This window comes from Anolis carolinensis, chromosome 3 (genome assembly GCF_035594765.1).
Source record: "Anolis carolinensis isolate JA03-04 chromosome 3, rAnoCar3.1.pri, whole genome shotgun sequence".
Classification (NCBI taxonomy): Eukaryota; Metazoa; Chordata; class Lepidosauria; order Squamata; family Dactyloidae; genus Anolis; species Anolis carolinensis.
This window is the reverse complement of record NC_085843.1, coordinates 215,136,918-215,161,960: the sequence shown is the minus strand read 5'-3', so window position 1 is coordinate 215,161,960 and position 25,043 is coordinate 215,136,918. Positions and strand designations below refer to the sequence as shown.

General features: G+C 42.1%; 1 protein-coding gene across 1 annotated transcript in view; it reads right to left on the bottom strand.

Annotated features, from left to right (window-relative positions):
• ube2d1 (ubiquitin conjugating enzyme E2 D1) overlaps window positions 1–25,043 on the bottom strand; it is a 49,358-nt gene that overhangs the window by 10,854 nt on the left and 13,461 nt on the right. Inside the window, exons 2-3 of the mRNA XM_003226438.4 lie at window positions 7,054–7,117; window positions 6,933–6,964 (exon numbers count right to left, since the gene is read on the bottom strand). Of these exons, the coding sequence (XP_003226486.2) occupies window positions 6,933–6,964; window positions 7,054–7,117 (96 nt within the window). The remainder of the gene's footprint in view (window positions 1–6,932; window positions 6,965–7,053; window positions 7,118–25,043) is intronic.

The window sequence follows — 25,043 nt, the reverse complement described above, 5'->3', positions numbered from 1 at the left end:
AGGAAAGTGATGAGGAAACGCCCGGGTTAAGGAGGACAGCTGACAGTGATGAAGATTTGTAACTGGCATAAAATGGGGCTTGAGAGCAATTGCAAATTGCGTTGGGCAAGGTAATCTGGGCAAACGCTTGGGATCCGTGTGTGTGTGGGACGCTTCCCTGAAGACTTGTGTGCTTTCCTGTGCTGTGACGTAAGTTGATTGGAATCCAGGGTCAGACGGCGGGAGGGATTGTGTGGGCATTTGTTTGTGCAAACCTGTGCTTACTCTTATTAGCTTGACCTTCCGTCGTCTTCTTGACGGACGCCATCTCCTGCTTTGAGAACTCGGACTGAACTGACCACGGCTTGTCTTCCCCCCTTCTTGGACTTGGAAAAACTACAAACGTCTGCTTCTGGCTTTGATCTACGGAACGGAACTGGTCTACTCAACTGCTACAATCCTTGGCTGATTTACTCGTGTTGGAGATCCTGTCTGCTGTGTGTGTGGGGGAGCGACGCAAGTTACTCTAAGCACAGTGTTGGCAGCAGAGAGGAATCTGCTGCCAATTACTTGCATTCTTTGTATCTTTTGTTCCTTGGCTTTCGTTTCGTTTATACCCAGGCTGAAGCAAGCAGTTTGTTTTTACCCGGATTAAACTCCGGTTTAATCCGGTTTATCTTTTGAACATTTACTTTTGCCCCTTTTTGCTCCTAAAGGCAAAAACTGCCTGGCCCTTGTGTTTTACGGGCATTTTTGAGTTCTGTAATCTAATAAACTCTGTTACTTTGAATCTTGTGGCGTTCTGTCCTTGACAGATTGCCCAACGCCCATAAAAAGTTTATTGCAGCAATAAACCCGTCAGGAAGACGATGGATGAGTTAAGGGCCAAAGTAGACCAATTGCAAACGGCTTTTACCGTTAGCCAAACAGCTCAGGCTGTGAAAGGACATGTTTTGACTCCTGAACGCTTTGACGGAACCAGGTGCAAGTTGCCAACCTTTTTGGCACAAGTGGAGCTTTATTTTTCTCAGCTCAGTGCTCATGCTTTTCCTACAGACACTAGCAAGGTGGCCTTTATTTTGAGTTTGTTGACCGGTCCCGCAGGACAATGGGCCACTAATTTAATTTTGGGAAATGACCCAGTCAAGGACAATTTGAATAATTTCAAAAAGTTGTTAACTGATACTTTTGGGGATCCTCTCCGCACGGAGAACGCTGGGTGGGCTCTGTATCGGTTGAAACAGGGAAAGGGGACTGTTTTGGATTACTTAAATAAGTTTAACCTGTATCGCCACCAGCTGGATTGGGGGGAAAATGCATTCATGCTTTTATTTACTGCCGGGTTAAGTGATATGCTCCAGGATGAATTAGCACGCTTGGAGCCGGCTGAAAGCTGGGACGCCTTAGTAGCTAAGGTGCTGCGTTTAGACGCAAGGTTCGAGGCTCGTAAACACTCAAAAGCAATGTGTGCGCCACCCATGCATGTAACCAGGGCACCTGTGGTGATGGGGGAAGAGCCCATGGAGCTTGGGGTCTTTAAAAAGCTGTCTACAGAGGAAAAGAGCCGTAGGAGGCAGCTGGGCTTGTGTTTGTACTGTGGGAATGCTGGGCATTTTGCCAAAAATTGTAATGTGAAACCTTCCCAGTTTTCGGGAAAAGGCCAGCCCTAGTGCGACGTGAGTCCAACGCACTAGGGCTCCTCAAGCAGTCAACTGAGGGGAGGAAGCATGTTTTCGTACCCATTACATTATCTGTTGGGGGAAGGGAACTTGTTTCTACTTTGGCACTGCTGGACTCAGGGGCTACGGTCTCCTATGTAGATATTGAGTTTGCTAAGAAGCATGGCATTCCTAGAGTGCGCAAGGCATGCGACGTGTGGGTGGAAGGAGCAGATGGGAGACTGCTGGAGACTGGGGTGGTTAACCATGAAACCTCAGCAGTAACGTGGGAGGTGCAGGGAGTAACGGGAACGTTTGTGTGGGATATTACGAGCTTGCCTAGATATGATGTGATCCTGGGGATGGATTGGCTAGCTGTAGTAAACCCACAAGTAGATTGGGCAACACGTAAAGTGATCTTAAAGAGGCAGGACTGTTGCACTCTAAATGTTACTCATTCTGATATGGAGGGAGTGCCTGCTGAGTATGGGGAGTTCTCTGATGTATTTTGTAAAAGAGAAGCGGACAAATTACCACCGCACAGGCCATATGATTGCGCCATCAAGTTGGCAGAAGGTGCGAAACTGCCAGCAGGGAGGCTGTATGCCTTGACTGTACCGGAAAGGCAAGCTTTGCGGGAGTTTCTAGATGAAAATTTAGCCAAGGGGTTTATTCGCCCATCTAGTTCTCCAACTGCGGCACCAGTATTCTTTGTAGCCAAAAAGACTGGGGAACTTAGGCTGGTCTGTGACTATCGGATCCTAAACAAATACACCATTCGGGATAGGTACCCGCTCCCTTTAATCTCGGAACTGTTATCAAGGGTGCAAGGGGCTAAGGTCTTTACCAAGCTTGACCTGCGGGGGGCCTATAACTTAATCCGTATACGGGAAGGGGATGAATGGAAGACGGCATTTAACACGTGTTTCGGATGCCACGAGTTCCGAGTCATGCCTTTTGGGCTTTGTAATGCTCCTGCGGTATTCCAGAGGTTCATGAACGATGTGTTCAGGGACCTAATTGACCAATTTTTAGTGATTTATTTGGATGATATCTTGATTTTTTCTAAGGACGAGAAAGAACATCGTCAACATGTCAAGCAGGTTCTGCACCGACTGCGGGCTAATGGGCTTTTCGCCAAGGCTTCCAAGTGCGTCTTTCATGTGCCTGAAGTGGAGTTCCTAGGTCATGTAGTGTCAGGTAGGGAACTTAAAATGGACCCACATAAGGTTGACGCCGTCAACTCATGGCAGGAGCTGAAGACTAAGAAGGATGTACAAAGGTTCTTGGGTTTCGCTAATTACTACCGGGAGTTTATTCCGAATTTTGCAAAGCTCACGGTACCTTTGACGCAGCTTCTGCGCAAGAAACAGCCATTTGTGTGGGGGCGGGAAGCTCACGAGGCGTTTCTACAACTAAAGTCTAGTTTTCAATCGGACAACATACTAACCCATCCTGATGTTGACAAACCGTTCGTGGTAGAAGCGGACGCTTCTAGCTACGCGTTGGGGGCTGTATTGTCTCAGAAGGATTCCTCAGGGACCTTGCGTCCTTGTGGATTTTATTCGCGGCAACTAACACCCTTCGAGCAGAACTATACCATATGGGAGAAGGAGTTGTTGGCGATTAAGGTGGCGTTTGAGGTGTGGCGGCACTGGCTTGAAGGGGCACGGCACCAGATCGTGGTCAGATCTGATCACAAGAACTTAGAGCACTTGCAAACAGCAAAGAGGTTAAACCAGCGTCAAATCCGCTGGGCTTTGTTTTTCTCCAGGTTTAACTTCAAGGTGCAGTTCGTGGAGGGGAAGGCAAACTTGCGGGCCGATGCTTTATCCCGCAAGCCGGAATTTAAGACCAATGAGCAGGTAGTATGTCAGACCATCTTGCCTACTGCCTCTCTGTGTGTTGTAGATAATGAGCTTGGGTTACATGACCAGATCCTTGAGGCTCAGAAGGATGATGTGTGGACTCAGGAGCAACTGATGCTGCTCTCTGCAGGTAACCGTACCATACTGCCGCATCTCCAGGATCAAGACGGGGTATTGGTGCGTAGGGGGCAGGTTTACGTACCAGTGGGGACCCTCAGGTTGGAGGTGATTAGAGCCCACCATGACGAACCCATGGCTGGGCACTTTGGCAGGTTCAAGACCGTACAGCTTATCACCAGGAGCTACTGGTGGCCAAAGATGCGGCAAGACATTCTGCGCTTTTGTGACAGCTGCGCCGTTTGTCAGCAGAGTAAGACGCCTGTTGGGCGCCCTAGAGGGTTGTTATCATCTTTACCTGTTCCGGAGAGGCCATGGCAAATCATTTCCATGGATTTTATTTCAGATTTGCCTAAGTCTGGGGGTTATACTTGTATTTGGGTGGTGGTGGATTTATTTAGTAAACTGGCTCATTTTATTCCTTGTTCAACCATTCCGGCGGCCCCTACGTTGGCCTTACTATTTACAAAGCACATCTATCGTTTGCACGGAGCACCCGAGGTGATTATTTCAGATAGGGCTCCGCAATTTGTGTCACGCTTTTGGAAACACTTCCATGAGTGTTTGGGGACTAAGTTAAACGTGTCTTCAGCTTTCCATCCGCAAACGGATGGACAGTCGGAACGGGTTAATGGGCTCTTAGAGCAGTATCTGCGTTGTTTTTGTTTAGATCAACCCACGGCTTGGGTAAAGTGGTTACCGGTGGCGGAATTTGCTTACAACAATGCGGTGCACACGTCTAGTCAGCATACGCCATTTGAGCTAACTTATGGTTTTCACCCACGGGGAGGTGTGGCGCCGTCGACCAATGTGGTCTCTTCGGACCCTGTGTACCGCTCTTCGGAAATGGCTGCATTGCATGATGTTGCCCGTCGCTTACTGTTGGAAGCTAAGGCAACGCAGAAGACTCAGGCTGACCGCCACAGGCAGGCAGGGGAGGAGTTGGAAGAAGGGGATTTGGTGTGGTTATCTTCCAAACATATTAAACAGGCTGGGGGAAAGTTTGCGCCTCGGTATTTGGGTCCCTTTCCTATCGTTAAAAAGATTTCTTCTGTTGCGTTTCGTTTGCGTTTACCGTCTAGTTTAAAGGTCCATCCAGTCTTTCATCGTTCGCTGTTGAAACTTGATACCTCTAGTCGTCGTGGTGCTATAGCGGAGGGTATCACTGCCACTTCTCCGCCATCGGGGGAGGAGGCCTTTGTGAGAGGGGATAGTGTTATGATTGAGCCTCATGGCTCTGTTACTGACAGACGTGGGCGTAAGACTCCTCGAGAGTCAGATACTCTCGAGGAGCGAGAGAGAAAAAGACTGCGAGACATATTTGCAGCACCATCTGACGAGGAGTCTTTCGAAGGGTTTACGGAGAGAATGGAGGAGGGGCTGGTTAGCTCAGAGGAGGATGAGATGGATTGGACTCGGGTAAGGGAGGAAGTGGGTGCCACTGGCCATGATGGGACAGAAGATGAATGGGGACCTTCAGGATTAGACCCATGGTTTAGCTGGAGGGATGGGACGGGATCCACAGCTGGAGATGCTGTTGGGCGTAGTCAGAGGTGTTCCAGCTCTGACGAGGAAAGTGATGAGGAAACGCCCGGGTTAAGGAGGACAGCTGACAGTGATGAAGATTTGTAACTGGCATAAAATGGGGCTTGAGAGCAATTGCAAATTGCGTTGGGCAAGGTAATCTGGGCAAACGCTTGGGATCCGTGTGTGTGTGGGACGCTTCCCTGAAGACTTGTGTGCTTTCCTGTGCTGTGACGTAAGTTGATTGGAATCCAGGGTCAGACGGCGGGAGGGATTGTGTGGGCATTTGTTTGTGCAAACCTGTGCTTACTCTTATTAGCTTGACCTTCCGTCGTCTTCTTGACGGACGCCATCTCCTGCTTTGAGAACTCGGACTGAACTGACCACGGCTTGTCTTCCCCCCTTCTTGGACTTGGAAAAACTACAAACGTCTGCTTCTGGCTTTGATCTACGGAACGGAACTGGTCTACTCAACTGCTACAATCCTTGGCTGATTTACTCGTGTTGGAGATCCTGTCTGCTGTGTGTGTGGGGGAGCGACGCAAGTTACTCTAAGCACAGTGTTGGCAGCAGAGAGGAATCTGCTGCCAATTACTTGCATTCTTTGTATCTTTTGTTCCTTGGCTTTCGTTTCGTTTATACCCAGGCTGAAGCAAGCAGTTTGTTTTTACCCGGATTAAACTCCGGTTTAATCCGGTTTATCTTTTGAACATTTACTTTTGCCCCTTTTTGCTCCTAAAGGCAAAAACTGCCTGGCCCTTGTGTTTTACGGGCATTTTTGAGTTCTGTAATCTAATAAACTCTGTTACTTTGAATCTTGTGGCGTTCTGTCCTTGACAATTTCTGCATTCCTGTGGCATGGTAGCATGCATAATTCCATTTTTATTTGAATGTATGATTATAATCTGTCTCATTTTGACAATATGATTTTAATTTCCAAAAGGGAGGCATGTTAGTCTGTGGCAGCAAAACAGGGCCTATGGTAACTTGAAAACCAGTGCACTGATTATAGTCCAAATTTTCATGGACTGTAGTTCAGTTTATTAGATATATATTAAGTGTTATCTCTTAGGTTATAGGAAATATTTAGATACATAATGCAGCACAGATGAATAAATGGGACTTTAAACAGTGAGGTGACAGGAAAATTAAGGATTACCTAATAATACGAATTAATTGCGAACATAATTCACATATTCATTGCTAAAAACATGGTGATAAATTTCCTGTGGTGCAAATCAGTATTCCTAAAAGGTTTACATTTGAACCCCAAATCAGTTTTAATGACTTCAATTTCTCAATTAAAAATGCAGTCTGATGTGATGCACTCTCCTTACATACAAAATGTCTTCACTGATTGTAAAATGATCATAATCTGCTCCTTTCATATCTAGAATTTTTGTAAAAGTCTTGAATCTAGCCTTGAACAACTGAGTAGTATATTTCATCTCTGAAAAGTCTGCTGCAGTAGTACAAATTTCTGTAGGTCTAGAAAATGAAGGATGGCAAGCTCTCCAAAATATCCACAGTAACAAAGCACTACGCAATGGGTTCCTTTCAGTATCAGCTAGTCTTACTTTAGTTCAAAAGAACTAAAAGCATGACAGCCTACACACCTAAAACAACAAAAGGGCAAATGTTTGGTGGAAAAATTTAGTCTAGTCTAGCATTTTATTGCTTTAATCCAGCAGTAAATGCAAGTGCTTTGATCAGTAGATAAAAAATTATATTATAGCATACTTCTCTATAATAATCTGCAGATTAATTCATGTAATTGCATACTTACAGGTCCCATAATGGTTGCTTGCCAATGGAACACTGAAAAACAAAATGACACCCACCTTATTAAGGAATTATGTATAACAAAAGGGACAAAAGTCTTTTGCTGTGAACTATAAAAGGCTTACAGTCATCTCCAACCGGTCCTGCTGAACAGTGTGCAGGTGGGTCACGTTGCAGGTCACTTAGCTCCTACAAGAAACATGAAAAACATAGGCAAAGTTACTTAAAAGAAAACCCAAGATTAAATATCAAAATTAGTATTCTCTTTGGATTTTATCAAATGCTCCCAAAATTTACAACCCAAATTTAAAGACAAATTTAAAACACATGATATATGCAGTTTTCTGATGACCAACTAGTTGTCATGATCTCCGATCTTATGGCATCTGTTCTTTGTCAGCGCTTGCTCTGTGTCCGGAGATGTCATAAGATCGGAGATCATTACACTAGTTCAGTGCTGAGTACTGCTTGATTAGATAGTTGCATATATTTACTCCATATGCAGTAGTTTAGACAATTCTGTGCCTTTACTGCATATCCAGGCAGTCCCCTAGTTACAAACATTCAACTTACAAATGACTCATACTTAAGAACAGGTGTGAGACAACAGGAAGTAGGAGAAATCTACCCCTCAGAAAGAAAATTCACTCCTGAGAGAATTATCATGGGGAAAAGGTGTCTACACTGAAGCTTTATCACCAATCCTTGTTTCCACAAGTCAATTATTATCACAAGGACAGAAAATGAGATAAATCTTCTGAACAGGGATACAGACAGCAAAAGAAACACCACAGGGGTGTTAACCCTTCCCTATGCGATCCAAAACTTTATATATGTGTGTGTGTGGCTTGAGATACACTTTTAAAAAGTACCTGTTCCAACTTGCATGCAAATTCAACTTACAAACAAACCTACAGAACCTTACCTTGTTCGTAACTTGGAGACTGCCTGTACTGGTCATTTATATTTCATTCCCTTAACATAGTAAGTTCGAAAGATAGTGAAATGTATTCTACAGTATTTCAGTTATGAAACCCTTACCTTCACATGAGAAGAAAACATGATAGGACTCACATAAAACCTTGATAAATGCACTTAAAGCACAAGTTGAAAACAGTATGATATAATTTATGAATCGTACATAATAGTGCACCCTAATTTGTTGTTTCACATAACAATGGGACTAGGAACCAGATGGCCTTTACTTGTTTTGGACTAGAAGTCCCATCTGTCCCAGTCAACAAGGAATACTGAAACTACAGCTTCTACCCAAGGTTACAATCAAACCAAGGGAAGACAGTGACCACCAACTGCTGGCAGCAGTTATTTACAGTCACTCCGATATACGTCCAACAAACCCCTTGGATGTGAAATTCATACGCTCCATGTCCACACTTCAATGTAAGAGATTAAAATGGCAGGCAGTCAATTTAACAGCCTTTGAAGAATATCTATGTAACCTGCAAGCTGTCGTATGTGGTGAAGCGATAAAAGCATCTTCATCTAATTCTATCCAGGTTCTCCAAACTTTCTCTGTTTTGTGCTCTAACCTCAAAAGCCTGCTTACATATACACCACACAACACAAGAAAAGATTACATCGATAGAACAAACCCATGGTTTGACCAGGATTGCAAAAGACTGAAGAAGTCACTAAGAAAGAGCATGAGGAAAGCTATACGTTATCCTAACAAAGATCTGCAAAACAATATGCTATCTCTGAGAAGATCATATAAAAAACTGATTTCCCAGAAGTCCTTATACAATATAAAAATCTGGAGTGAACTGGACTCTGCCTTACATTTAAAGAACTCAGTGGTCTTCTGGCAACTAGTTTCTTCAAAACTGAGACAAGTTAGATTCTCAATAGACTCCCCAATTCCTGCATCTCATTGGGAAACTTTCTATGGTAACCTCTTTAATAAGGTAGGCAATTCAAACAATGTAAAACACGTAACTACGTATTATAATCCTGACACTCTCCCGGCCTGGCCACAAGTTGAACCACATGAAGTAATAAACATCATCAACACACTTCAAAATAATAAAGCGCCAGGGGAAGATTTTTTGCCGGCTGAACTATTTAAGAACAACAGTGATTGGTGGACCCAACTTTTAGCAGGGCTGTTCTCACACATTAACAATTCATGCAGTATACCTAGAGGTTAGCAAATGAGCATTATCGTCCCTATTCATAAGAATGGAGAAAAAACCAACTCTAAGAACTATTGACCTATAAGCCTGATTGATATCATAGCAAAAATTTACGCAAAATATCTTTTGATTAAAATCGAGGAATGGTCCAATGCAAACAATATTCTCTGTGAAGAACAATCAGGCTTCCTACAGGGATGTTGAACCATAGATAATTGCTTTGTTCAGCAGCATATAATCCAAAAGTGTAATTCAAGGGGGATGAGTCTGTATACAGCATTTATAGACTTGTCTTCAGCGTTTGACACAATCTGCCGCAACACATTATGGGAAAAGTTGGCTACCACAAACATTGACAGAAAACTACTTACTTTAATCATTACGTTGTACTCTGATACAGTACTGAAAGTTAGACTTGGACCCAGTGGAGCCCTGAGCAATGAAATCAAAATGTCAACTGGTGTGAGACAAGGGTGCATATTAGCCCCCTTTCTCTTTAATTTCTATATAAATGACATTGTGAAAACATTATCCTCTGACAATCTACATGGCCCTAAAGTTCTGACCAGAACTATCAACATCTTACTTTACGCTGATGATATAGTGATCATGGCAATGTCTCCAGTGGGACTGAGAAGATCTCTGGTAAAATTCAATTTGTATTGTGAGCTAAATTCCCTCATTATGAACAAGGATAAATCCAAAATTATGGTCTTTGGAAAAAATAGGAAGCAGTACACTTGGACCCTAAATGGTGTACACTTGGAACAAACTAATAGCTACAAATATCTAGGCATTACGTTTTCATCATCTGGTGCTTGGTCTAACCATATTACTCATAGTATACAAAGAGCAACAAAAGCAGCAGGTTCCATTTACAAGCTGTACCATCATAGATACCCAGGAACAATCAGACTTGCCCTGGAAGTCTTTAAGAAAAAAATAATGCCAACACTTATATTTGGGGCTGAAATTTGGGGGCACATCAATTTGGCCAAGATTGAAGCCTTCCAAGTTAAGTAGCTTCGCATTCTCCTGGGTCTTTCCAGAACAACACTGATGAATGCAATAAGGTCAGAGCTAGGAATGCTCCCAGTAAAAGCTCAAATTTTAATGAGATAATTCAATTACTGATCAAAGGTAAATCGGATGAATTCCAGTAGACTTCCTCGCCTATGTTTAGAGGATCAAGACCAGCGTGCCCACAAGTCATCATGGGTAGTGGACTTAAACAATGAGGTGGCTAAAATTGGCCTTCCTTTACAATTTCTGAATGATCTAGGGCCTAGGGCAAAACAAGTGCTCATGCAACGCACTCATGATATCTATGCTCAATTGGACCTAGCAAGTAGAAGTAGGTCTTCTGCCACAAAGTTTTTAGCCTCCCACAAAATGAATATTCATTTAGAACACTATTTGACTATTCCAGTTGCGTTACCCTTAAGAAGAATATATACCAGGGACAGGTTTGAACAACTTGGTATTATGATGCAAACTGGTTGCTACTGTAACATCCCAAGAAATGAGAGATTTTGTGTCTGGGGAGAACAAATAGTGGAAGATATCGAACATTTTTTGATTGACTGCCCAGCATATGCTGAACTTCAAGGAAGACATTTTCATCCATTACTGTCTAATTTTAGGTCCCCCAACAGAAATTATCTTCTGACAGTCCTCTTGCAAGGACAAGAAAGATCCACCATAATCAGAGTAAGCCTTTTTATCCTGAAAGCTATCAAGAAAAGAGCACATTTCCTGAAAGAAGAATCAGGAAAACAAGATTTTGACGGCAAACAGAAGGTCAGCTGCTGTCCTCCCATCCTTTTTGCCTTGTTTTTATTTATGTTGCACTTTGAAATGGTCATATGACTGTTCAAACAAATTATTATTATTATTATTATTATTATTATTATTATTATTATTATTACAACTTCTACCAACTGGAAGGCTGTCTATTCTGTGAGCTGACCCTGTTCTGAGGTGAAGTTGAAATGTTCAGAAATGAACAGGAAAGAATAGTACACACAGGTGTTACAGATTTATCTCTAATGGAACATACAATTATTTACATCATGATCTTTTATATCACACTGTATTATAAAAACCTTCCAATTATCCCATATAATCCAAGGTGAATTGATTAGAACAAGCAGCTCAAGACAGTGTGTTGATGATTTGTGCATTTAGCTAATGTGAGTGGTGCACTGCCATGAATAATATGTCAAAGGAGGTATCTGCATATAAATATGAAAGTTGGGTGGGGGTTACTTTTTCTTATTTGCTGTAGAAAAATGGAAAATAGAAAGCCTCTTAGAAAATGTTTTCACAGTATTTAATAGATTCTCACAATTTACATTATAACAAAGCACTTACATGGGCTTTACCCATTTAGACTTCTACAATACGGATTTTCTCTTTTCAAGCTGTTTTTTATTTTGTCAACAGACCTTCAAGTTCTATTACTAACACTAGAGCTGTATTTTGTGTACTGTACACTAAGTTATATGAACTTCATTTTACAATTTATTCTCCTCTTATACATACAATCATTAAAAACATAAAAAGGAAACACATTTTAAAAGCAGCATAGTAAAGCACAAAGATTAAAAAGCAGGAATTACACCACAAAGCTCTCCTGAAGTCAGGGTTGCCTTTCCTGCCCAAAGGCAAGTCATGAATGGGTCTCCTTTGTGAGAAAATTCAATTAGGACAACACTGTTACTGAAATAAGCCTTCATCCCTACTCATCTACTTCATTTTCAAAAGCAAGGAAATAGGAGGACTTCTAATGTCAACTACCATTCATGAATGAGCAAAATCTACATTTGAAAAAAGTAGTGTTGCCGATATGTAAGGCAGCTCTGAGTCCCCCTCGGGGTTGAGAAGGGGAGGTACAAATGTGGCAAACAAATAAATAAATACTTTCCCCTGACATACAAGGTCATGTGGCCAACATGATTGCATGGAATGCCGTTACCTTCCCACTGGAGCGGTACCTATTGATTTACTCACATTTGCATGTTTTCCAACTGCTAGGCTGGCAGAAGCTGGGATAACAGCAGGGGCTCACCCTGCTCCCCAGATTTGAACCGCCGACCCTTCGGTCAGCAAGTTCAGCAGCTCAGTGGTTTAACCTGCTGCACTACTCCGGGCTCACGTTCAAGTCAATATCTGTCTTTAATTCCTACCATGTCAAAACCTTCCATCTAATAATTTCCATGACCTTCTAAAAAGAGCACTAAGGTCTTACTCAACTACTTGCAACTAATTTTATTCTATGGAACATGCTGCATGCCAGTCCAGGGAGGTCATTTCAGTGTACACTTGTCTGAAGGAGCCAACAGCAAAATATTTTAGAAGTACAGTTTCCTTTTTAATCCAAGTGATCAGGTTTCACTGAGGGGGGAGAACAACCTATGTGTGCAAAGCCCAGATAGAAGAGTTCAAGAAAGGATCCACAAGTTTCAGATTTCTGAGCTTCATAGAGGTTGGGAATCAGAAACCTCTTAACCCACAAAGTTGCAAGAAGAGGAACAGAACTTTAGCATTCAAGCTTCAGATAGTCTAAAATCCCTAAAATGCTTCTGTATCTTACTTAGTTGAACCATAAATAAAACTCCAAACTATGCTAGGTTTTTTTTTGTACACACTGGACTCAACTACAGACATTAAACCTTTGACAAAATGAAAGACTGGGTCCAGCAAGTGTTTTTATTCCATTTTTGCTATATACAAAACTTTGACTTGAAGACAAATGCAAAAGACAAGAAATCATTCTGTATGATATACAGCTTCTTATATTTAATGCAAGCTTACATTTAAAGCAAGCTTACAGCATGTAACACACAAATTCAAACACAGCTCTTCTACCCCATATTTTGACCTCTAAATGTTTTCTAGTCAGAAACCAAAAGCTTCTAATCAGCTGCTTTTCGTTTGACAGTCCAGAACATAGGTCAGATGAGGTCTGCATAAAATGGAAACTGTTAAAATGTAGGGCTGACACCACATTTAAGGATAGATGTCTTCTAGAATTTAGACATGTGAACCTTTGAAAGGGCACCATATATTATTGTCATGTTGAACTTAGCACCTCAAGTAAGATAGATATTACTGGACGAGTCATTCAAAGATGGCATAACAATTGTATTTATCCCTCTGGACACAAACTGGATATTGTTGCCACAGTAAAAAGAACTATCAAATATTAAAGGACGAAATTTTTTAAAAACTGTTTCACAGTACTCGCAGAAAATTTGTTGGCCAGAATCTATCAACTGAAGGAAGGAAAAACCCCGATCTTTATTACACTTCAGTCAACCAAGGAAAAGTGGTTCATGTTATTGATAGTTTCAAAAGTGTACTTTTTAAAAAGAGGACTCTTAATGCTGCTATTATCTTTCCTTGTTTTTTGGCAGGTTCACACTAGGTCAATTGTTCCCTAGATGAAAAACATTCTACCACTAGAGTGAGTAACAGAAAAGAAATTAAACTGGCATCACATCAAAAATGATAAGGCAAACAAGATAAAATATACATGATAAAGCATCAGCACATACTTACTGACAAGCACTGTTGAAAAATTAAAAATAACTTTTTTGCTTGGATGGTCAAGCTTTTGGTGCCTCAAAAAAACCTGTATTGAGAGTCTTACTTGAAAACACTGAAAATACTTTGGGATTGTGTTTGCCACTGTGTAAGATAATTAAAAATAACATGTAGAGAAGCCAATATGATCAGTCACTTCAGTTTTTATTCATATAGATGTATGAGTCAATTCTTTAAAATATATTGTTCAGAACAAAAAAATCATTGCCATAAACTTAGCACATCAGGTTAAACCGCTAAGCTGCAGAAAATCCTGCTGATCGAAAGGTAGGCAGTTCAAGCCCAGGTTGGGGTGAGCACCCAGAATCAGCTCCAGCTCCCTGCCCACCTAGCAGATCAAAAACAGAAATGTGCGTAGATAAAATAGGTACCGCTTTAAGCAAGGAGGTAATAAAAGGTGCCCATAAGGACATGCCGGCGATTCAATCGGGAGGTCATCTAAGGACAACAAAGCTCCTCGGCATGGAAGGTGTGACAGCACCCCCCCCCCCCCCCCGGCTGAAGTTGAACACAGCTTCCAGATGCTGGAAATGGAAAAGATGGGAAAAGCCTTTACCTCTGTTTATGTATTGTCTGCCCCTGTTAATTATATAACGGCATTGAATGCTTGCCACATATGTGTTCTGTAATCCGCCCTGAGTCCCCTCAAGGAGATAGAGTGGAATATAAATAAAGCATATTATTATTATTATAAACTACGGATGGGAATTCAGATGAACAAAAGCTATTATCATCTATTTATATAAAATTTTATTCTGCATTTCTTTTTACAACATGATTAAGAAATATAGACAAGGAATGCAAGATACTGTTTTTGGACCCAAAGCTATGTTTCAGATGCATACTGACTTTTGCTTTGGACCCGCCTCAGTTTACATTATGTAGTAGCTGCAATATAATAGTCAGTACTATTTTAGAAACTTTTCCACTTCTATAGTACTTGTAGTTCTAATTCCAATATGGAAGTTGTGTACAGTGTTCTTTATTATTCAGCAAGATTTCAGCTATGTTCCCAATATGCTAGCAATGATATTTCAAATAGTTCTAAAATACTACATAGCTATAAGCCCATGGATCCTCATGGAATGATATTTTCATTGAGTGCTAATAAAGATGAAATCTGGGAATGCACTACATTATGCTGCTCATGTGATACCTGCTAGCTGCTCATGAACATAATTGACAACTATTATGCATATTTGCAGCAGATACACAAAATGCCTGAAGAACCATGCCAAAAATTGACACAAAGAGCTATCTAAATGCAACCTCCTTCTGCATGCTTTACTAAGAACATCACAATTTGCAAACCGCCTTTTTGACAATTTTATATTACATTGCATATATATAGATATTAATCAGTAATCTCACTGAATACTTGGGGATTAGTCTGGAAAATGCTAAGCCAAAACCTGTCGTTGCCAATCTTTAACCAAGATTAGACTAGTATTAGCTTTAATAAGCTGCATTTTAAGTACAGTAATATGAAGAATAATGCTAAATTTGACCATTGGGAATAGTATATGATAGAAGCAGCACTTTGTATTGCTTTGAAAGAAAATCTAACATATATGCAAAAACTCGTCATAAAATTATTTCAAAAATAATTCTAACGCACAGGAATTGAACATTTTCCCCACTTTATATTTAAGCAGTTAGTTGAGTGATATATATGAAACTGGAAGATATTCTTAAGAACAGCAAACACCTGAGTAAGATTTAAGTAACAATTTTCTTTAGCAACAACTAATGGAATGATTATTCTGCTTTGGGGTTTAGTCTAAACGTTAAAGGCATTATGAAAACTACTGAATTCATTTTGGATAATGTTCAGCACCTTGGATAGTTCTTTTAAATCTGAATAAAGAGGGCATATTCTTTACTACTAATGTATAAGCTAGGCATGCAGCACAACAAAATAACGCTATCACAATTTTGTCCATTATGGAAAAGTAAGTAATAATGACACAACTCATTTTACAAAAAAGTACAGATCCTCCTTATGTTATGTATCTATGGCAAAGGCAAGGCCATATGCGAGCTTTCAGGTTTTATAGGTTTTGCCCATTCTTGTTAATTTGCATGTTCTATAATATGGCACAATGTCACTGAAATGGACTGAAGCATGAGTATTATTTTAAATTAAAAAATCATGTAGAAGAAAGAATCAAAGAAAAATTAAGAACATTATCTGGGCATGTCTAGAATGATGGGCCAATCAGGAAAAAATAGAGGTATATGGATATCTTTAGAAATGAAAAGGTTTCAAAAGGCACAGGTTCTAAACAGGCAAGCAGCTACAAAGGATAAATCTCTTATCGGGAAACGAAGTTTAGACAAATAACCCCCACTGTGGAACATCAAAATTATTTACATAAGTGTAGCAGGCTGGAGTAGAACCGATTTGTTATGCTGATTAATAACTATGTTAAATCACATTCCATGGTACCTGAACATCTAAGTTCAAGGGAATAAGTTCTGTGTATTTAAAGCCTCCTATTGCCAGTTTTAAAGATAGAAGAAAGCACTGCAAATAAATACCAAGATTTTACACATCCAGAATATATAGTAATGTTGTCTCTACACACCAAAGTCATGTGCTGCCCAAACTTGTATATATTCTTTTGGAAGAAAAAAAAATTAAGGAAAAAGAGAAACTCTTCAACTGAATTTTAGTCAGTCAACCAAGGCTTCAGTTTTCAATCTCCCCGAATTCCAGAGGTTTTCTTATCCTTTTAGTATCTTAAAGACTATTTGTGCTTGGAAGTAGACTTTAAAGTAGCTGCAAGGAAAATTTACGAATGCAAAGATAAGGGTAGATTTTTATGAGTTTCACACTGAGTGGTGTCGGAGGTCATAGGTGGTAGTTCACAGGTGGATGGGTTTGGTGGAATGACATATCTCTATTATGTGTATTTAATTTTTTTTTTGCTTTCTTTTGCATTTTGTATGTCATATATATATATATATATATATATATATATATATATATATGTGTGTGTGTGTGATGGAATCCCGGCGACCAACAAAACAACAAAACTAAAGGCCCCCCAACCTCGAAAATTGACAGCACAACCCCTCATCCACGCCTCTAGGTTGATACAACAAAAAGAAAAGAAAAATAAAGTCCTAATTAGAGGGAGAGGAATCATTATTTTTATCCAATTGCTACCAGTTAGAAGGCTAAGCTCCGCCCACTTGGTCTCCTAGCAACCAATTCACCCAGGGGACAGGCTGAGTTAGGCGATAATAATACACATCGAATCATAACATCAGACAGTTAGGAGACACCCCTAAAGGCCATACAGTCCAACCCAATTGTGCCATGCAGGACACAATCCAAGCACTCCCAACAGATGGCCACCCAGCCTCTCAACACTAATAATAATAATAATAACAACAACATACAATCCTAAGGTTTGGAGCGACCCCTAAGGATCAACCACATCAACTTCCTTCTACCATGCAGGAGGACACAATCCAAACACTCCTGACAGATGGCCATTTAGCCTCTACATAATAATGATGATGAACATGATAATAATAATAATAAGAAGAAGAAGAAGAAGAAGAATAGAATCCAAGAGTTTTCAGAGACCCCTAAGGGCCATCCAGCCCAACCCTTTCTACTATGCAGCAGGACACAATCCAAGCATTCACAACACATGGACAATGTATAAATACTATACAATACTTCACAGGGACATAGACCCCCTCTACCCTCACCAATTACACAGTACACAAACAACCAAATGCATACTAAACATAAAGACAACCATACAACAGACATTCAATACCACCACTACCTCAACAATTTCTCGCCAACACCACCAGACAACGCCACAGCAACGCGTGGCCAGGCACAGCTAGTATATATGTATGAGCTACTCCTGTTCTGAATCCTTGATAGTGCCCACAGGAAATCCTACTCCCCCCTTTTAATAAAATAGAATAATGTTATTGTCATTATACATTGTACAACGAAATTAAATGCTTTCCCCAGCACACATCAAGAAACAACACACCCATCCCTCCACACTCCAACCACACCACACAGCCCCAATGCCACATCAATGCAAAAGCATGGAGTTCAATATAGTTACAGTTCTAGGATAAAAGCTATCTCTCAGTCTCTTTGACCTTGTTTTTGTCATCCTGTACAATCTGCCAGATGGTAATAATTCAAAAAAATAATATGCTGGGTGAGATTGATCCTTAAGAATGTGCTGAGTTTTCTTAAGGCTGCAGGACTTATAAAGTTCTTCCAAAGAGGGGGGGAAAGTAACCAATGATTATCTGGGCAATAGTGGTGACCCTTTGGAGTGCCTTCCTATCTGCCACTGTGCAGTTACCAAACCATGCGCAGTAGTAGGTTAGGACACACTTTATAGAACAGTTGTAGAAGTCACCAGCAGTTTTTCATTCAGTTGTTGGTTACTTAAGAGTCTCAGATAGTACAACCTCTGCTGGGCTCTCTTAACCTACGCTGCCATATGTGTGCCCTAGATCAGATCCTCCTTAACAGTGACAACTGGCCACCCACTGCACTTGGTCTCCATTTATGACCACGGGCTGAATCCATTATTCCTGTAGTCCACTAAGAGCTCCTTGGTCTTACTGATGTTAAGAACCAAATTATTGTCTCAGAACAACTAGCAACAGAATCTTTGAAAATCCTAAAGAAAAGGCAATACCCCAGCAGACTGGAAGGGGGGAAATGTTGCACATGTTTTCAAAAAAGAGAACCCCAAAACTGCTTTTTTGTATGTCAGGAGCGACTTGAGAAACTGCAAGTCACTTCTGGTGTGAGAGGATTGGCAGTCTGCAAGGACATTGTCCAGGGATGCCTAGATGTTTTGATGTTTTACCATCTATGTGGGAGGCTTCTCTTATGTCCCTGCATGGGAAGATGGAGCTGACTAGGGAGCTCATCCGTGCTCTCCCAGATTTGAACCGGCAACCTTCAGCTCAGCAACCCAGCCTTCAGGTCAGCAGTCCTGCTGGCACAAGGGTTTAACCCACTGTGCCACCAGGGACTCCTAAATACTGCTTAAACAGCCTAATATCAATACCAGGGAAGATTTTAGACCAGGTCAATACAACAGACAATCTGTAAGCACTTTGAAAGGAATCCATAATATTAAAACATGGGTTTCTCAAAAACATATCATGCCAGACTAACCTTATCTTTTTTCTGAAAGCGTTACAAGCTTGGTAGATGAAAAAATGCTGTAGCCTATCTTAATTTCAAAGGCCTTTGTCAAAGCCTATTATATCCTTGCAAACAAGCTAGTAAAATGTGGGTTAGAAAATGCCTTGTTAAGTGGAATTGTAATTGGGTGACCAACCAAACCCAATGGCTCCTGTTCTGCCCAGAGAGAGGTACCTACTGTGGTGCTATAGGGTTCTGTTCTGGGCCCAGTGCTATTCGGTATCTTTATCAATAAGTTGAATGATGGAATAGAAAGCATGCTTATAAAATTTGCAGGTAACACCACATTGGAAGGGAAAAGGATCAGAATCCAAAATGAACTTAACAGATTAGAGACCTGGCCAAAACTAGCAAATTGAATTTCAACAGAGAAAAATGTACAGTACTACACTTTGGCAAAATACAGAATTGGTGACACCTGGGTTTAAAATAGTATATGTGAAGGGAATCTAGGAGTTTGAGTAGACCACGAATGATCATAAGTCAATACCGTATTTACTCGAGTCTAATACGCCATCAAATCTAATGCGTACCTCAATTTTCAAAACCCTGAAACCAAAAAAAGTATTTGCTGCCAAATTTAATGTGGAGCATCAAAGAGTGTGTTATTTGTAATTTGGCCAAAAAAGTGTGTATTACTGTTGCTGCCTGCTTAGAGTTCCTTCATTATAAACAATTGTGTTAGAAAAAAAAGCTTCCAGCAATGTAAAATAAAACTTTGGGTGCATCTATGCTACAGAATGAATCCACTTTAATTGCCTTGGTTCAATGCTATGGGATTCCAGGGGGTGTAGTTTGACAAGGTTTGAGCCATCTCTGCCAAATAATGCTGGTGCCTCACCAAACCACAGATCTCAAGACTGCATGACATTGAGACCTGGCCATTTAAATATAGATGACGTCCCTCAAAGAGGAGCTCCTTTGCTTTGTCTCAGCACTAACGTTAGTGTATGACATGAATCTAATGTTCACCTCAATTTTGATTAAGCCATTTAGCAAAAAAAAAAAAAGGTGAGCATTAAATTCAAGTAGTATGGTGCATCAGCTAAAAGAGCCAATGCAAATCTAGGTTGCCTCAATAGTAGTACAGTATAGTGTTGAGATCGAGGGAAGTCAGTCCCACTCTATTCTGCTTTGGTCAGACCTCATCTGGAATACTATGTCCAATTCTGCACACCACAATTCCAGGATATTGACAAGCTAGAAAGTGTCCAGAGAAGTGCAACCAAATTCATCAAAGGTCTGGAAGCCAAGCCCTACGAGGAACAGCTTAGGGAGCTGGTTATTTTTATCTTGGAGAAAAGAAGGCCAAGAGGGGACTTGATAGCCATGTTCAAATATGTAAAAAGATTTCACATCGAAAATGAAGCTAGCTTGTTTTCTGCTGCTCCAGATACTAGGACACAGGGTTATGAATTCAAACTACAGGAAAATATTTACAATAACTTTCTGACAGTAATAGCTGGAGTGTAGAAGAATTCTTTGGAAGTTTGAAACAGAAGCTTGATGGACATCTGTCAGGACTGTATTCTACATAGAAAGGGGTTGGACCTTGTGGTCTCTTCCAATTCTATGATTCTATGTGTATAATTTACTGCATCTTGCAATATGAACCAACGACACCCGGTGTCACTCACAGAATTCTGTTTCCCTGCAACCTCACCCTGGTTCCACAAATATGAACATATTTTATCTAGGCCTACTCACAGAAGCTATGATTACACAAGTACAGGGCAATTGTATACCACAGTCTTACTGACATCCAAGGGTCAAGATTGAGTTATTTCATTTTATATATTTTTAGCACTCATTGAGCAGAGGCAATATACATTTCAAAACAAAGAAATATAAAACTGCTGAATTTAAAGATGCCATCAACACAATAAAATCAGGACTCATTAAAAAAAACAGGGAGGGCATTAACTGTGAACAATTCAATATTGTCTTTATCATCTATGCAAAGGAAATATCTGAAGGAACTAGCCTAAACTCCATAACTAGGGATGCTCACATGTGAACTCGCTACATGTCAGGACCCAGGCTGCAGAGCACCAATAACCATGTGCAGAGACCAGAACCTATCTAATATCTTTATTAATGATATATATAAAGTCAATAAAAACAAGTGAAGAATAAAGTTCAGAAGCAGACCTTTCAGGAAAGGCCAAATATAGTCCAGGAAAGTAATGTCCAATATAAGATATTAGAGTTCAAAGTTATAATCCATTAACCGAAACACACACTTTGCCAAGCAATAGTGTGGGGAGATGACAAGGTCTTTAGTCCATTGAAGCTTGACAACAAGGCTGGATCTTAAGCTTGATTCTTGACTGGATCAAGACTGGAAACGTGACAACTTGAAGCATGAAACAAGGTCCGTGGCAAAACGTGAGACAAGGCAAGACTGGAAACTTGATCCGTGAAACGAGGCAAGGCTGGAAACTTGATCCGTGAAACGAGGCAAGGCTGGAAACTTGATCCGGGAAACAAGGAACTGGGGTACGAAGTCCACACACGACCTCTCTCCTCAAGCTGAACAATTGACTCCGCAAGGTTCCCCTTGCGGCAAAACCCCTATATAGGGTCTTGTTTTCCCGCCAAGAGAACACTTTCCCTGGAGAACCAGAAACGAAACCCACTCTGGCCAGATGCATGACTCCTTAGAATTTCCCAAGGGAAGCAGACCTGATCAGCTAATTGTTTGGCTGCGATTCTGAGACTCCGGCGATTTGCCTCCCTGACTCCCCTATCTCTATTATAATTGTCCTTTCAGGAAAACGGGGGAGAATTCTGCCCAAGGCTTGTTTGGTTAACTTCCTGAGGACAAACATCCTCCAGGTGGAGAGGCTCCGATTCAAGCAGAACCGGTGGAAATCCCATGTTTTCCTCCTCGTCTGCCACAATAGCACTAGGAACGGGACTACAAGGCCCATGAGACATCACACTATCCCCCTCCTCAAGGCCCCTCTCCAACATGGCCCCTCTCCTCGAGTCGCGGGGCCGCGGCTTGGCAGGGTAGGCCTGATGGAAGCGGCGAACTAAGTCGGGGGCATGGACCGTTCTTCGGGGCCAAAGCCCTCCCACTCAATGAGATACTGAAGGCGGCGGCGGTGAAAGCGAGAATCCAAAATGTCCTGAACCTCGAATTCCTCCTCCCCGTCCACCAAAACAGGGGCGGGGGCCGGCCGGTCCACATCGGGGCGTACCCCATCCGCCGGAAGGAGCAGGGAACGATGAAACACCGGATGAATGCGCATGGAGCGCGGAAGTTGGAGTTTGAAAGTCACGGGGTTAAGTTGCGCCACCACTGGGTAGGGACCAATGAAACGGGCATCTAACTTCCGGCAAGGACGGTGGGAGGGCAAAAAGCGAGTGGACAATAGAACCCGATCTCCTACCTTGATCTCGGGGCCCGGCTGGCGATGGCCGTCAGCGTGGCGTTTATAGTCCTCCTTGGCTTGATCCAGTTGTTGGTGCAAGAGTTGTTGCACCGCTGTGAGTTCTTGCAGCCAGTCCTCCGCTGCAGGGACTTCTGAAGTTTCAATGACAGAAGGGAAGAAACGCGGATGGAAGCCGTAGTTTGCAAAGAACGGGGTTTCTTTAGTTGAAGCCTGGACACCATTGTTGTAAGCAAACTCCGATAGAGGTAATAGGGAAGCCCAATTGTCCTGTTGATAGTTTACATAACAGCGAAGGTATTGTTCCAAAGTGGCATTGGTGTGCTCAGTTTGCCCATCCGTTTGGGGATGGTGAGCTGAAGATAAACGAGAGTCTATGCCCAATAGTTTCTGTAGTGCTTTCCAGAAACGAGAGGTGAATTGAGATCCACGGTCAGTGACTAAACTCTTGGGCAATCCATGTAGTCGGAAAACATGCTGAAGGAATAAATCTGCGGTCTCTTTGGCCGTGGGGAGACCATCGCAGGGAATGAAATGGGCCAACTTGGTAAAAAGGTCCACCACCACTAGTATCGTGGTAAATCCAAGGGAGGGTGGTAGGTCAGTGATAAAATCCGCGGAAATTATCTCCCATGGGCGAGATGGAGTAGGAAGGGGATGCAGTAGCCCTGACGGCTTCTCCCTTCTTGTCTTGGAACACTGACATACCGGGCAGGTATTGACATATTTCTCCACATCCTTGCGGATCTTGGGCCACCAGAAATCTCGTAGGATCAAGTGCATGGTTTTGAAAAGTCCAAAATGCCCTGCTGGCTTGCAGTCATGACACAGATGAAGTGCCTTTTCTCTGCCTGGACCTGGAGGGATGTAAACATGATTCCTGTAGCATAGTAGCCCATCCTTAAGTGAGAAAAGGAAACGTAGTCCTTGGCGAATCTGTTCTTGAGTCCAGGCATCTGCCTGCTGACTGGCTCTAATTTCTTGAGCGCAAAGGGGTTCTGGGTTAGAGGGAGTTGATTCAATTGGAGTGGATTTGGTGTTTCCCACTGTGAGCGTGGCAAAGTTTTCGGGCTGCAGCAATCGAGATTCTGAAGTCTCTCTGCGTCCAGCAGCATACTCTGGTTTCCGTGATAGAGCATAGGCCTGCTTGGTCTGAGCCGGGGTTACATAATGGATCTGGAAGTCAAAACGTTCAAAGAATAAAGCCCAGCGCTGCTGCCTTTGATTTAGCTTTCGTGCGGTCCTTAGGTGTTCCAAATTTCGATGATCAGTATGAACCTCAATGGGAAATTTGGCCCCTTCTAACCAATGTCTCCAATTTTCAAAGGCTGCCTTTATGCCCAAAAGTTCTTTCTCCCAAATAGTGTAATTTCTTTCTGGGGCTGTTAGTTGACGGGAGTAATAGGCACAAGGATGAAGATGTTCTCCCACCGGTTGCATGAGTATAGCCCCAATTGCCACATCAGAGGCGTCAGCCTGCACAACAAAAGGGGTTTTAGGATCAGGGTGCTGTAGAATTGGCTGGGTCGTGAATAACTTCTTTAGTTGCTGGAACCCTTTCTCTGCTTGCTCCGTCCAGCGGAAAGGCTGTTTCCCACGGATGCAGCTGGTGATTGGGTCAGACCAGCGAGCGAAGTCTGGGATGAATTTGCGGTAGTAGTTTGCAAACCCCAAGAAGCGTTGCACTTCCTTCTTGTTGGTTGGCGCCCGCCATTCCAATACTGCTGAAACCTTTGCCGGGTCCATGGAGAGCCCTAGTGGCGAGACGCGGTATCCTAGGAAGTCTACCTCTTGTAGATCAAAGGCGCATTTTTCTAACTTGGCATATAGTCCATGATCCCGCAATCGTTGTAGCACCATTCTGACGTGTTGTTCGTGTTCCGATTGTGATCTAGAATATACCAAAAAATCATCCAAGTATATGATCAAGAACCGATCTAGATAATCCTGGAAGATATCGTTGACAAAATGCTGGAATGTTGCGGGAGCTCCGGATAATCCGTAATTCATGACTAGGGACTCAAATAATCCGAATTTGGTCTGGAAGGCGGTTTTCCATTCATCCTCTTCTCTGATGCGAACTAGATTGTAAGCCCCCCGGAGATCCAGCTTGGTGTAAACTTTGGCCCCTCGGAGCCGGTCTAATAGGTCTGAGATCAAAGGCAGGGGGTAGCGATTCCGCTTCGTGATATTGTTCAATGCTCTATAGTCCACAACCAAGCGTAGGTCCCCTGACTTCTTTTTCACAAACATCACTGGGGAAGCTGCTGGGGATTGAGAGGGTCGGATGAACCCCTTGCGAAGGTTTGACTCTATAAACTCCCTGAGAGCTTCTTGCTCTGGTTCAGTCAGGGAGTAGAGGTGTCCTCGCAGAATTGGGGCCCCCTCCACCAGGTCAATGGCACAGTCATAGGGTCTATGTGGGGATAGTTTCTCGGCTTCCTTTTCATTGAAAACGTCCCAAAAGTCAGAATATTCTTGGGCAAGGTGTTGATGGGCTCAGTGTCTGTGGCATGGCAGACCTTGGCTACTAGACAATGGTTTTGGCAATATCTTGAGGCAAACTGTAGTTCTCTGTTGGGCCAGGAGATGTTTGGGTCGTGGAGTGTCAGCCATGGAATCCCCAAAATCACAGGGAAGTGGGGAACCTCGGTAATGAAGAAGGAAATTTCTTCCATGTGTTCCCTTATCCACATCCTGGTGGGTTCAGTCCATTGGCTTACTGGACCTGTCTTTAGGGGACG